The following is a 15,710-nucleotide window of genomic DNA, read 5'->3' as shown; positions in this document are numbered from 1 at the left end:
TTTTGTTGTAGGGATATATATTTGTCATTTCGGTGCCTTTTATAACTGACTATGCGGTAAGGGTTTTGCTCATTGTTGAAGGCCGTATTGTGACCTATAGTTGTTAGCTTCTATGTCATTTGGTCTCTGGTGGAGAGTTGTCTCATTGGCAATCATGCCACATCTTCTTATTTTTATAGTGTGATATAATCAAAATGTGAACCCGGCCTTGTATTAGACCAAATTGAATACGCTGAGCTAGATTTTCAATGACATTAACGATACCAATGTTATGCACAAGATCCACATTTGGACAATTAATATTTCTTCAGTGATGTTCGAAGCAAACATATTCAAAAATTTAAAGCCTAATACGAACGTTTAAGAGTTAACATGACCGACATTGACCAAGAGTAATCAAAAACCTGGACTTCCGTGCTAGTGTACAAAGTAACAGTCCGAAGGAAGAAATGTCAGCCTATTATTCCGAATCCTAGTTGACAAAATTATTTCTTACCTCTGAATCCGTGCATAGGAGAGAAGCAGTAAATACCATTTTCATGGTTTTTAATCAAGCTAGCCCACATTGACGAGACCGCCGAGTGCAGTTATATTCATGACACAAAATTAATATGTGCACTTGGCAAAAAGAAAAGAAATTGGATTTTATTGCTGTTCTTCATCTGACAGTTACACTAATACCTATCAGTATACACTTAGTTTAGTGTTGGAGAACATATCTGCAAAGCTCTGTTATTTTTTCAGACATAGGTGGTTGTTGTTAATTACTCATTCCTTGTGATAGTATTGCCATTGCTAAGTGATTCAATAATTAGCTGAGAAAACTTAAATAAATAAGAAAAAAAAATTCAACCTTATGCATGAAAAAATACCAACGAGAAGCACAATGTAATCTATATGGATTTTATTTGTAGTGGAAGAAACAGGGTTTTTGTATGTGGGGAATTTCTTTTAATGAAGACTGTGGCTGTATTGTTTTAATAACACACCTTATCAGAAATTCTAAAATATACATTACTAGGGTATATCTTAAAGTTTGGTTCTATCTGGATCAGGCATAGCCAAACGCAGATTATTTTCTATAAATTGCTACGGACTGTAATCTTGACCGTTGACTTGTAGACCTCAAACTAAATAGAAGCCTTTATCACCCTAAAGAACATTACCAATCAGACATCAGATATTGGCTCAAAATATAGTTTGATCTACTGACCCCAAACATCCATCGGATATAGCTCGTTTTAATGGGGCATTTTAAAGCTATAATTGGTGAAGTGTTGACAGATGATTTAAATTACATCATTGGAAAACCAATATTGCCCTATTTTGATGCTATTAATTGCTGCTGTGACATTGACATTTGACTAGTGACCTAAAATCAATATGGGCTTTTTTCACCCCAAGCTAAATTATCCAAAGGTTTGTAAAGATATTCCATATGGCTCAAAAGATAACATTTGAAACGAACTTATTCCCAAGATGTCAGTATAATAACAGGCGCAGTGACATTGACCTTGGCCTTTGACTTAATAATCCCGACATCAGTACGGGTCTTCCTAATCCTATGGAGCATTGAATCACGTTTGCTAAAAAATTGACATATGGTTAAATGATATGATCCATAAACTAAAAATGTTGCACCAAATTTTATAATTGTTGAACGCCGAACAGGTGACCAATAGTTGCTTACATCCACATTATTCGGACTATGGTGGGATAGTTGTCTCATTGGCAATCATACCAATTCTCATTTTTTTATTACCAGTCTATGTATATATCAGCTTGGAAATCGACATTTGACCACATTAACAAAAATCAATAGGATTTCCATCCACTCTGAGGAGTTACTTTCACAGAGTGTCATCATAATACAATAGGAAACGAGAGCGCACATGCTGAAATGTATCGCCTTTTAAGTTTTACATAAATAACATTAGGAATGATTAATGTAAATGAGGTCAAGGTCAGATGAACCCTGCCAGACAGACAGGTACATCTAACAATCATTCTATACACCAAATATAGTTGCCCTATTGCTTATAGTATCTGAGATACGGACTTGGCCACGTAACTTAACCTTTATCACTGATCCATGAAATTAGGTCGAGGTCAGCTGAATTGTGTCTAACGAACATATAGGACTGGCAAGGAACCCATATACCAAATATAGTTATCCTGTCACTCATAAGAAGTGAAAAATTTACATGACAAAAAAACATAATTTTTTGTTAAGCAGTCGTTGAACCATGAAAATGAGGTAAAGGCCAATAGACATATGACAGACGGAAACTTAATAAAATAAGGCATCTGCATACAAGGTATGAAACATCTATGTCTTCTTCCTTTTGAAATATAAAACTTTAAACAAATAGTTACGCCTTGATGCAACAGGATTAATATCTCTATGTCCTGCATTCTGCAACTTTTGTCGCAGGCGAGACAAAAAAACAGTGGCCTACAATTGCTTTTATCAAAGCCAATTTGTCTCTGGGGGAAAGTTGTCTCACTGGCAAGTTTTCATCATACAACAATCCTAGTTTGATTTAGTGGCAACTCCACTAAAAATGGGATCAATCATTCACTTTTAGTTCAAATAAATTATGAATGTCTTCTTCTTAGTTATCAAGTATATCCGAGGAATATTGTTCAAACCAATGTTAACCAAGGTTCTATTGAAAATGGTCATTTTAACAAATTATAGGATTGACACAGATGACACTATCTGAAATGATCAACCAAAGACAAATATTTGAAATGGTCCATTTAACAAATTAACAGATCAACCAAAAACAAATATTTGAAATGGTCCATTTAACAAATTAACATATCAACCAAAGACAAATATTTGAAATGGTCCTTTTAAACAAATTAACATATCAACCAAAGATGACACTATCTGAAAGTATATGCAAAAATGGTTTTGTCAAACAAATAATCATAACATATAATTTAAATATGTTTATTATAATTATTTTTTCTGAGTCTATTTATATCAACACATAAATGTATTCCTTTTTTACAATGTAAAACAAAATATAATTGAAATAATTCAAAATATTAAAAATCAGTATAATATCTTCAATGAAATTATAAATTATAAATATTTTCATATTTTTGTAGCTCTATGATTTTGAGAAAATTTCACAATAAATTTATTTATAATATACTGTCAGTATAATTACTAAGATGCAGGGCTACCAGAATCTTCCATGGTTTGCCTGAGGATCAACGATGTCTTGGAAAAATATTATTAATGCAAGATTTAATATTAAAGGATATTTCAAAAATAAACAAATTAAAATACAAATCTTAAAATAGTTGCCATGTTTGTACAATAAGTTAAATATCATTTGTAACAAAACAAGTAATAAAATGCTCCACTGGGTGCAGCTTGATACGACCGCAGAGGTCGAACCCTGAACAGTTGGGGCAAGTATGGACACAACATTCAAGCTTGATACAGCACTGAATTTGGATTGTGATTAAATATTTGACACAGCACAGGTTTCTGACACACAATGAATGTGGTCTAAGAACTTAAAAATTTGTAATTTACCTATTCAAACCATATCATTATTATTTGCTTTTATATATAAATAAGAAATAACCAATTTAAAATGGAAAATTTTAAAGAACCCCCACCCCCCCTAATTTTTTGAACCCCCTTATGATTCATCACCCCCAAACTCAATCCCAGCCTTCCCTTTGTGGTATGGTACCTTGCAGTACAATTTCAGAGAGATCCATACACTTGAACACAAGTTATTGTCTGGAAACTAGAAAAATGCTTATTTTTGGCCCCTTTTTCCTAAACGTTTTGGGCAATTACCCCCAAACTCAATTCCAGCTTTCCCTTTGTGATATGGAACCTTGTAGTACAATTTCAGAAAGATCCATACACTTACACACAAGTTATTGTCATGAAACTAGAAAAATGCTTGTTTTTTGCCCCTTTTTTGGCCCCTAATTCCTAATATTTTGAGGCAATTGCCCCCAAAATCAATCCCAGCATTCCCTGTGTGATATGGAACCTTGTGGTACAATTTCAGAGAGATCCATACACTTGAACACAAGTTATTGTCTGGAAACTAGAAAAATGCTTATTTTTGGCCCCTTATTCCTAAACGTTTTGGGCAATTACCCCCAAACTCAATTCCAGCTTTCCCTTTGTGATATGGAACCTTGTATTACAATTTCAGAAAGATCCATACACTTACACACAAGTTATTGTCATGAAACTAGAAAAATGCTTGTTTTTTGCCCCTTTTTTGGCCCCTAATTCCTGATATTTTGAGGCAATTACCCCCAAAATCAATCCCAGCATTCCCTGTGTGATATGGAACCTTGTGGTACAATGTCAGAGAGATACATACACTAACACACAAGTAATGTCTGGAAGTTACAAAAATGCTTATTTGTGGCCCCTTTTTGGCCCCTAATTCCTTAACTGTTGGTACCATAACCCCCAAAATCAATCCCAACCTTCCTTTTGTGGTATTGAACCTTATGGTAAAATTTCATAGAGATCCATTCACTTAAGGATGTTCGCTACCCTGTTTCAAAATAACAAGCTTTTTAAAAGACTGTTATAAATTGATAGTATATAAATAAAGAAACTAAAAAATTCGTAAGGGTTCCGCGGAACCCAGTGTCTCGCCTACTTTTGTTGTTAATCGCAGGCTCAACAAAAATGAGGAAAAAAATTAATTATAATATTCCTCTCTATACTATCTTTTGATTGTAAGTAGCTTCTGTCCAAGTTTGGTAAAAATCCAGGATAGTTTATGAATCTAATAAATGTTTTAAAAACTTAAAGTGCAGACTGTATGTAATGTTAACTGAAGAAAAACTAAGTCCATTTATAAGTAAAATACGGAAAAAATGAATTTTTTTTTTTTACTTTTTTACAAAATTTACTTCTGGATACTATCTTTTGATCATAAACAAGCTTCTTTCCAAGTTTGGTAGAAATCCAGGATAGTTTAAGAAAGTTATTAAAATTTCAAAAACTTTAACCACAGAGTGAATGTAATGTTTCATGGCAGAAAAACTAAGTCCATTTATAAGTAAAATAAGGAAAAAATGGAATTTTTTTTTTACAAAATTTACTTTTGAATATTATCTTATGATCATAAACAAGCTTCTGTCCAAGTTTGGTAGAAATCAAGGATAGTTTAAGAAAGTTATTAAAATTTGAAAAACTTTAACCACAGAGTGAATATTTGTGGACGCCGCCGACGACGACGACGCCGACGGAATGTAGGATCGCTATGTCTCGCTTTTTCGACAAAAGTCGAAGGCTCGACAAAAAGCAGAAAAAAATGAAGGGTCCGTGTGCTTGTTTTTGAGATATAAGCCATTGAAAATTTGGCGGGAAATAATTCTCTCTAGATTTTTCATACATTTAACATTGGCACCTTTTTTCTTTCAAAAACAATGAAAAAATAACAAGGATTTTATAAGATTTTCAAAGATGACATTTTAAACTATACGTTATCAAATTATGGAAAGAAAAGTAGGGGTTAGTGGGCAAAATTTTTAATGGCACTTCATGGATAAAACCAGAGGATTCCGAATATCTGGCAAAAATTCAAAAACAAGAGGAGCGAACATCCTTAAACTAAAGTTAGAGTGCAAAAACCAATGTGTCTTCAGACAACGACGACGACGACGCCAACGTCATACCAATATACGAACGCAAAAATTTTTTGCGGTCGTATAAAAAATTATGCCCTATCAAATTTTTTCCTGTATCTTAAGACTTGATAAAAAATGTATTTTCCTTGGAATGTATGGTTATTTCATATCACTATAATTCTTTCCTATAAATATTCCTTCAATTCTACAAAATGTTTAAAAAAAATATATGATTTACAGCAGCAATATATAGATACATTTGTATTTCTCCTACTATGCAAATGTATAAACATCATATATTATTTACAACATATTTAAACACAGGGAAAACAAATCAAATTATAGCCTCAAATAGGTAATGTGTGTCTTAAAAAATTCAAACAGTAATTACAGCATTGACAAATGAACAATTTTGAATAAATATCTTAAATTCAATAAACATTACATTTTAAATATTTGCCATAAAAAAAGTCATCGAACCTTCAAAATTTCAATTATAATTAAAAAATTTGTTTTATTAAGCTCAGCTACCTTCTAGAATAAAAGATAGTTTATACAAAGGTTAACACTGACACAAACCTGTCTCTGCTATGCTACATTTCTATATCATAAGACAAAAAACATACAGTGAATCACTGATATGTCAAAAAGAAAAAAATCAATACCATTACATAACATTGTGAATCACTGATATGTCAAAAAGAAAACAAAAAAAACAATACCATTGCATAACATTGTGAATCACTGATATACTGATATGTAATAGAACAAAAAAATCAATACCATTGCATAACATTGTGAATCACTGATATGTCAAAGACCAAAAAAATCAATACCATTGCATAACATTGTGAATCACTGATATGTCAAAAACCAAAAAAATCAATACCATTGCATAACATTGTGAATCACTGATATGTCAAAGACCAAAAAAATCAATACCATTGCATAACATTGTGAATCACTGATATGTCAAAAACCAAAAAATCAATACCATTGCATAACATTGTGAATCACTGATATGTCAAAAACCAAAAAAATCAATACCATTGCATAACATTGTGAATCACTGATATGTCAAAAACCAAAAAAATCAATACCATTGCATAACAGTGTGAATCACTGATATGTCAAAAAAAAAAATACTATTGCATACATGTTCTTCCACTGGTTAAATCAATGACCTTAAAGGTTGAGTACTCACAAATTCTAGTCTTAAGGGTTTGTTGACATGCTTGTTTAAAGACACTTTTCAAGATATTTTGTCATCTCCGTTTAACTTTTTTCACATCTTTGTAGAACTCTGGTACGCAGCTTTTTTACAGCTAGGGTAATTGTATAACACTGAATACTGTACAGTATATATACACGTAGGAAAACATGAGTTTGATTGCTGTTTGGAACTGAGCAAATGTATTTGAGTTTAGTTTATCTTATAAAATGACTGTCTAAACACAATTATTATGTAATAAATGTCGAGAAGAAAACAGGAATCAGCAGAGCAAAGAAATAAAACAAATAATACAATGACATTATAAAACAAAGAGACCTATCACATATGATATTCAAACAGTATTCCAATAACACAACACAACCAAACAAAGGCTTTCCACCATAAAACTTGACTCAGTACTAAGAGTAAGAAATTTGTGCTGGAAAAACCAATTGCAAAGCAAGGGATTTGATTTGTTGATTTCCGAGCCCGAGTATAAAAATCATACCGCAAGGCCAGAAATCTAAATATAAGCATTAGTCTCATATATACATATAAGTATATACATGTACAGTGTATATGAAGAAATACCTACAGAGAGTAGAAACATGAACCAACATTCTGTAGCAATAAACATAAAACAGTAATTCATAATTTCTATACACAGGAGGGCTCTTCCAATATAAAGGTAAACATAGACGCTGGCATTGATCACTTTTGGGTATGACAAATATATCAATGGGGTCCAATTTCACAGATGTAAGATAAAATGGATAGAAATATATATGTCAATGGGTTATAAGTGTTTATCTTCTGCCATTTTTGTTCTGCTAAGAATTCTATAAAACCTGTATTCTGATCTTTTTATCAAATAATAAGAATGATCCCATGTCGTTAGAAAAGTATTACCAGGGTCCAGGTTTTCCCAGGCTGGGCAATACTCCTAGAAACGGTAATACTAGGCAATACTGGGCAATATGATTTTTCAAGCTTAGTTTTACACAAAATAGTAAAGACTTGTTGTAGTTTAATAGTATTATAGCTTAATATATACATTTTATACAGATAACCATTGAGAGATGTGTTATGATTGCCAATGAGATGACTATCCACCAAAGTAAAAATAAGGAGATGTGGTATGATTGCCAATGAGACGACTATCCACCAAAGTAAAAATAAGGAGATGTGTTATGATTGCCAATGAGACAACTATCCACCAAAGTAAAAATAAGGAGATGTGTTATGATTGCCAATGAGACGACTATCCACCAAAGTAAGAATAAGGATATGCGGTATGATTGCCAATGAGACGACTATCCACCAAAGTAAAAATAAGGAAATGTGTTATGATTGCCAATGAGACGACTATCCACCAAAGTAAAAATAAGGAGATGTGTTATGATTGCCAATGAGACAACTATCCACCAAAGTAAAAATAAGGAGATGTGGAATGATTGCCAATGAGTATACTATCCACCAAAGTAAGAATAAGGAGATGAGGTTATGATTGCCAATGAGACAACTATCCAACAAAGTAAGAATAAGGAGATGTGTTATAATTGCCAATGAGACAACTATCCACCAAAGTAAAAATAAGGAGATGTGTTATGATTGCCAATGAGACAACTATCCACCAAAGTAAAAATAAGGAGATGCGGTATGATTGCCAATGAGACGACTATCAACCAAAGTAAAAATAAGGAGATGTGGTATGATGGCCAATGAGACAACTTTCCACCAAAGTAAAAATAAGGAGATGAGGTTATGATTGCCAATGAGACAACTATCCACCAAAGTAAAAGTAAGGAGATGTGGTATGATTGCCAATGAGACGACTATCCACCAAAGTAAAAGTAAGGAGATGTGGTATGATTACCAATGAGACGACTATCCACCAAAGTAAAAATAAGGAGATGTGGTATAATGGCCAATGAGACAACTTTCCACCAAAGTAAAAATAAGGAGATGTGGTATGATTGCCAATGAGACGACTATCTACCAAAGTAAAAATAAGGTGATGTGGTATGATGGCCAATGAGACAACTTTCCACCAAAGTAAAAATAAGGAGATGTGTTATGATTGCCAATGAGACGACTATCCAACAAAGTAAAAATAAGGAGATGTGGTATGATTGCCAATGAGACGACTATCCACCAAAGTAATAATAAGGAGATGTGGTATGATTGCCAATGAGACAATTTTCCACCAAAGTAAGAATAAGGAGATGTGTTATGCTTGCCAATGAGACAACTATCCACCAAAGTAAGAATAAGGAGATGTGGTATGATTGCATAATGAGACAAGTATCCACCAAAGTAAAAATAAGGAGATGTGTTATGATTGCCAATGAGACAACTATTTACCAAAGGTCAAATGAATTGGATGTAAGCAATTTAGTCACACATCATATATAAAATGATTTATATGACAATTATTTTGATTTGAATTAAATTGAATATATAATAGGGGTGTTTTTTTATCCTGACATTTGTACCCAAATTTGTATGTTGAGACCCCCCCCCCCCCTCTTATGGTATGTCATAATCAATACAATTTAGAACCTTCAGTATAAATTGCATTAAAAATTATAATGACTAAAACTGATCTAACTTGGCAATTAGAAAGTATTGTGACTTAAGAAACAATGAAGTAATTGACAACTACAAAGTTATGTTAGAATTACAATATATACTTAGTGTGGTACAATTTCATTCATTGGCATCTTTTACTGCATCTACATCAAATAGATATCTTCTGTTCCTGGTGAAAACATCAATAATATTCATGTAATGTAAAGCTTAGGGCTGCATGTGCTTTGTAAAATTAGAGAAAGAGTAATGAAATGAGTAGAAGTAGACATCAAACCTATTAAACAAACACCAGATCATACCAGTGCACAAGAGTTTAACAAACCACTGACCACAGAACAAGAGTTAAGAAGAATGTTTGTCCTCTTGCTTTGTGTGATTTGTTACCATCATTACTATAGATGTATGTCCATTATCTGTTGCAATCTTTAAAGGGGATTTCCCATCAAGTCTACATATCTGTGTATCTGCACCTTTATCTAACAATCAGTCAGGGGTACTACTTGTACAAGTAATTTTTATTTACTTGAAGAAGTAATTATAATATACTTATATAAGTAAATTTGTAGGATACTTATACAAGTGTATTTTATTTACTTGTATAAGTAAATTATTTTTTGCCCTAGTTATGTCCCTTAGACATTCAGATTTTTTTACTTATACAAGTAAAAAAGTCATCCTATCTTCTTTTCTTGAATTCTTAGAACTTCTTTGCTCTAACAGAACTTTGAATTGTCTGTCCTTTGCAGATGTCTTTACTATTCATTTAAGTGTAATTTCATGGACAATGAAAATCTCATTTGTCTGTTCTCTTTAGAACACTGCTCATTTACAAGCCCCCAAGGAGCAATTTTTGAAGGCCTTGCGCAAATACTTAAGATCTTTGCTCAATCAGATTCTTAGTTGAATTAATGAGATGAAACATTGAACTCTTATCAAAAATTATGAGCTAACCTGAGAAAAATTGTTAAAGGCATAATCTACATTTCAAAACTTGAGAATTTTTGTGGGATTGTAAAAAAAATTTACTTATACAAGTAAATTTTTTTGAAAATTAAGGGGAGATTATTCAAACAATATAATTAACTTGTATAAGTATATTTTATTTACTTCTTCAAGTAAATAAAGATTACTTGTACAAGTAGTACCCCTGACTGACAATAAACGTACAATATCCTCATGTCCTACTTCACATGCATAAAATAATGGTGTTGTTCCATCTTCTTTTGTCATGTTGATGTTAGCATTGTGGTCAAGAAGACAATTGACTACATCTGTCCTACCCTTATAACTGGCTATGTGTAAAGGAGAAGAACCAGCTACTACATCAAAGGCATAATCTACTGACTTCTTACTGACATAATCTGTTACATGTGAAGATGTATTCTTTACCAGGCTATCAAATAATTCTTTTTTTTCTTTGTCCAATGTTTTACTTGGATGGTTATTTAATTTATCTATTATAGACTGTTTACTATGGATACAGATATTACAGTCAGCATTGTTCTCTAACAGTAACTGTGTTATCACTAGGTTTCCATTAAATGCACTGAAATATAAAGCATTACCACCATCATAGGTCTGGGCATTAATGTTTGGTTTATGTTTAATTAATAGCTGCACTATATTGGTGTGGTTATTGATACACGAGGAGATCAATGGTGTAAAGCCATTGTTGTTACATAGATCAACATTAGGATTCTTCTCTAATAGTAACTTTACTATTTCAGTATGTCCTTCATCACTTGCTGTATTCAGAGGACTCCAGCCATCATTGTTACATAGATCAACATTAGGATTCTTCTCTAATAGTAACTTTACTATATCAGTATGTCCTTCATCACTTGCCTTTTGCAGAGGACTCCAGCCATCATTGTTACATAGATCAACATTAGGATTCTTCTCTAATAGTAACTTTACTATATCAGTATGTCCTTCCTGACTTGCTGTATTCAGAGGACTCCAGCCATTATTGTTACAAAGATCAACATTAGGATTCTTCTCTAATAGTAACTTTACTATTTCAGTATGTCCTTTCAGACTTGCTGTATTCAGAGGACTCCAGCCATCCTTGTTACATAGATCAACATTAGGATTCTTCTCTAATAGTAACTTTACTATATCAGTATGTCCTTCATCACTTGCTGTATACAGAGGACTCCAGCCATCATTGTTACATAGATCAACATTAGGATTCTTCTCTAATAGTAACTTTACTATGTCAGTATGTCCTTCCTGACTTGCTGTATTCAGAGGACTCCAGCCATTATTGTTACAAAGATCAACATTAGGATTCTTCTCTAATAGTAACTTTACTATTTCAGTATGTCCTTTCAGACTTGCTGTATTCAGAGGACTCCAGCCATCATTGTCACATAGATCAACATTAGGGTTCTTCTCTAATAGTAACTTTACTATTTCAGTATGTCCTTGTTTACTTGCTATATTCAGAGGACTCCAGTCATTATTGTTACAAAGATCAACATTAGGATTCTTCTCTAATAGTAACTTTACTATTTCAGTATGTCCTTTCAGACTTGCTGTATTCAGAGGACTCCAGCCATCATTGTTACATAGATCAACATTAGGATTCTTCTCTAATAGTAACTTTACTATTTCAGTATGTCCTTTCAGACTTGCTGTATTCAGAGGACTCCAGCCATCATTGTTACATAGATCAACATTAGGATTCTTCTCTAATAGTAACTTTACTATATCAGTATGTCCTTCATTACTTGCTGTATTCAGAGGACTCCAGCCATTATTGTTACATAGATCAACATTAGGATTCTTCTCTAATAGTAACTTTACTATTTCAGTATGTCCTTTCAGACTTGCTGTATTCAGAGGACTCAAGCCATCATTGTTACATAGATCAACATTAGGATTCTTCTCTAATAGTAACTTTACTATTTCAGTATGTCCTTCATCACTTGCTGTATTCAGAGGACTCCAGCCATTATTGTTACATAGATCAACATTAGGATTCTCCTCTAATAGTAACTTTACTATATCAGTATGTCCTTCATTACTTGCTGTATTCAGAGGACTCCAGCCATTGTTGTTACATAGATCAACATTAGGATTCTTCTCTAATAGTAACTTTACTATATCAGTATGTCCTTCATTACTTGCTGTATTCAGAGGACTCCAGCCATTTTTGTTACATAAATCAACATTAGGATTATTCTCTAATAGTAACTTTACTATTTCAGCATGTTCAGTATGTCCTTCCTGACTTGCTGTATTCAGAGGACTCCAGCCATCATTGTTACATAGATCAACATTAGGATTCTTCTCTAATAGTAACTTTACTATTTCAGTATGTCCTTTCAGACTTGCCATGATCAGTCCAGTAGTCCCATTGTCTTTACACTGATCCACATCCACATCATTATGTAGCATCCACTGTACCATATCATGATAACCTTCATAACAAGTATCTATTAGTGGAGTATTACCTGATCCAAACTCCTCCTTTGGTCTCACTGTATCCCTGGTGTGGGCTAATGTTACTTGTTGTGATTTGTCTAGTTGTAATAAGTACTGTAATAACTGTTGTCTGAATGATGATACCTTCATATTAATGTTATCAAACACATCTGACACCTTTCCTGCTGACCACTCCTTAATAAACCTTTCTAAATATGATTTTAAATCATCATCTTTTATTTCAATAATGAAGTCTATGTTACTGTCCATGTTATCTGGTGATTTCCTCCACATAAAGCGTTCATGCAGTAAACCACTATCACCATGATCTATTAAACATTCAATCATTTTCTGACCAAAGTAATGAGCAAGGAAGTCAAACAGTTTATCATGTACAGTTCTATAAATACCATTCTGTTTACATATAAATGTACCATCTAGGGTGTCAAGTGCTTTCTTTAGTTTTGCCTTTGGTATACCAATGAATTCGCAAGCCTCACATGTGTCATTTATGATCTGTCGTTGTTCATCAGTCACTTTACCCTGAAACCATTTTTCTTCTAGCTGATTATTAAAGAGAACACATAAAGCAAGACTACATATTTTATAGTTCCCTTCATCACCAGCCTCACTTAACTTGTCTAGCTCATCTTTATAGACAACAAATGGATTTCTGAAAAATTCTTTCATATCTGAATTCTTTGTTTCAACATATAAGGAGCATAAAAGTGGAAAAAATTCACTATTTTGCGATAAATCATCAATATCTTTTAAATTTGTACTAATATATGTTTTTGCTATAGTTGTTTTCTCATCAGATGTAAGACATAATTCATCTGATATCAAGTTACATTCACAAGATTTAAAAGGTGATAATATCTTAAACTTATCATCCTTATAAACTTGTAACCTACAAGATACAATAATCTTACAACATTTGTCTGCAATAATCTTGTTAATCACAGGTAACAGTTGTTTCCAGTTATCAATCTGTTGTTGGTTAGCAGTGTAATTTCCACAAATATCATCTACAATGAAGACTGTCTGTTTACCAGGCTGATAATAATCTCTTATATCTGTTGGGGCATACACCAATACTATTTTGTATCCTTTCTTCTGTAAAACAAGTGCTGTATGTCTACAGATAAAAGATTTTCCAACTCCTGCTGGGGCAGTTAAAGTCACACAATTGTTGTCCTGTACACATTCCATGACATAATTACTGGCTCTGGTAGAGACAAACTTCTTATCTTTCTTTTCCCAGTCTTCTAATTGTTCTTTTATCTGCTCTGAAAAATATATTAGTGTATAATTAATAAAAAAAATATTTCAATTCAACAATCTATTATTATTACATTAAAGTTGCAAACCGAGATAAATGGAGATTTCCCATCTTTGAAACACCTACACCACTGAAAACTAAAGACTGAGCAAAAAAATATATTTTGAAACACTGATATTATCTTAAACATTATGAGAATCACTGAAAGATAAAAATCAGCTCCGAGTTAAGTGACTTAGAAAGTGACCAGATATCAGGGTAAAGTCACACATGCTTACATTATTATCCTATGTCAAATAATAACACAGATCTCAACCTGAAAGTCTAGATATAAAAAGAAATAATTGTCCCACACCTGGATAAAAAACATAGAAGCTCTAATGAGCCTGTATCACCCATCATATCACCTATCCATACCAGTTTTAAGACAATAAGACACACTTAAATAAAATGCTCCGCAGGGCGCAGCTTGATACGACCGCAGAGGTCGAACCCTGAACAGTTGGGGCAAGTATGGACACAACATTCAAGCTTGATACAGCTTTGCATTTGGATTGTGATTAAATATTTGACACAGCATAGGTTTCTGACACAGAATGAATGTGGTCTAAGAACTTAAAAATCTTAAATTGGACATTCACCTATTATGGTCCAATATCCAAAATCTAAATACATGGTTAGATTCAGCATATCAAAGAACCCCAAGAATTCAATTTTTGGTGAAATCAAACAAAGTTTAATTTTGGACCCTTTTGACCTCAATGTGGACAAAGTTGATAACGGGGCCCAAAAATCAAAAATCTAAATACATGGTTAGATTCAGCATATCAAAGAACCCCATATATTCAATTTTTGTTGAAATCAAACAAAGTTTAATTTTGGACCCCGATTTGGACCAACTTGAAAACTGGGCCCATAATCAAAAATCTAAATACATGTTTAGATTCAGCATATCAAAGAACCCTAAGAATTCAATTTTTGTTAAAATCAAACTAAGTTTAATTTTGGACCCTTTGGACCTTAATGTAGACCAATTTGAAAACGGAACCAAAAATTAAAAATCTAAATACACAGTTAGATTCGGCATATCAAAGAACCCCAATAATTCAATTTTTGATGAAATCAAACAAAGTTTAATTTTGGACCCTTTGAACCTCAATGTGGACCAATTTAAAAACGGGGCCCAAAATCCAAAAACTAAATACACGGTTAGATTCAGCATATTAAAGAAACCCAAGAATTCAAGAATAAAACCCCATTGAAATTGGTCAAGAAATAAGCAATTTATACGAAGTATCTTCTTTTGCACAATACTGTGCAATTAAATATTTCTTGCTATTGCGCAATACTGTACAATTGACAATTTCTTGCTATTGCGCAATATTGTGCTATTGGATATTTCTTGCTATTGCGCAATACTGTGCAATTGAAGATTTCTTGCTATTGTGCAATACTGTGCAATTGAAGATTTCTTGCTATTGTGCAATACTGTGCAATTGAAAATTTCTTATTATTGCACAATACTTATTATATAATAATTTATACATCCTGTTTGGT

At 32.7% G+C, this 15,710-nt stretch overlaps 2 protein-coding genes across 2 annotated transcripts in view; one reads left to right on the top strand and one right to left on the bottom strand.

Annotated features, from left to right (window-relative positions):
- The window catches only part of LOC127711278 (toll-like receptor 6), a 230,850-nt gene that overhangs the window by 86,838 nt on the left and 128,302 nt on the right, over nt 1-15,710 (top strand). The window lies entirely within an intron of this gene.
- Nucleotides 9,396-15,710, bottom strand: part of LOC127712830 (uncharacterized) — a 270,720-nt gene continuing 264,405 nt past the window's right edge. The window contains exons 13-14 of the mRNA XM_052219437.1: nt 10,588-14,160; nt 9,396-9,412 (exon numbers count right to left, since the gene is read on the bottom strand). Coding sequence (XP_052075397.1) covers nt 9,396-9,412; nt 10,588-14,160 — 3,590 coding nt within the window. The remainder of the gene's footprint in view (nt 9,413-10,587; nt 14,161-15,710) is intronic.

The sequence above is a fragment of the Mytilus californianus genome, unplaced genomic scaffold, assembly GCF_021869535.1.
Source record: "Mytilus californianus isolate M0D057914Y unplaced genomic scaffold, xbMytCali1.0.p SCAF_8, whole genome shotgun sequence".
Lineage (NCBI taxonomy): Eukaryota > Metazoa > Mollusca > Bivalvia > Mytilida > Mytilidae > Mytilus > Mytilus californianus.
This window is presented reverse-complemented; position numbering and strand designations above follow the sequence as displayed.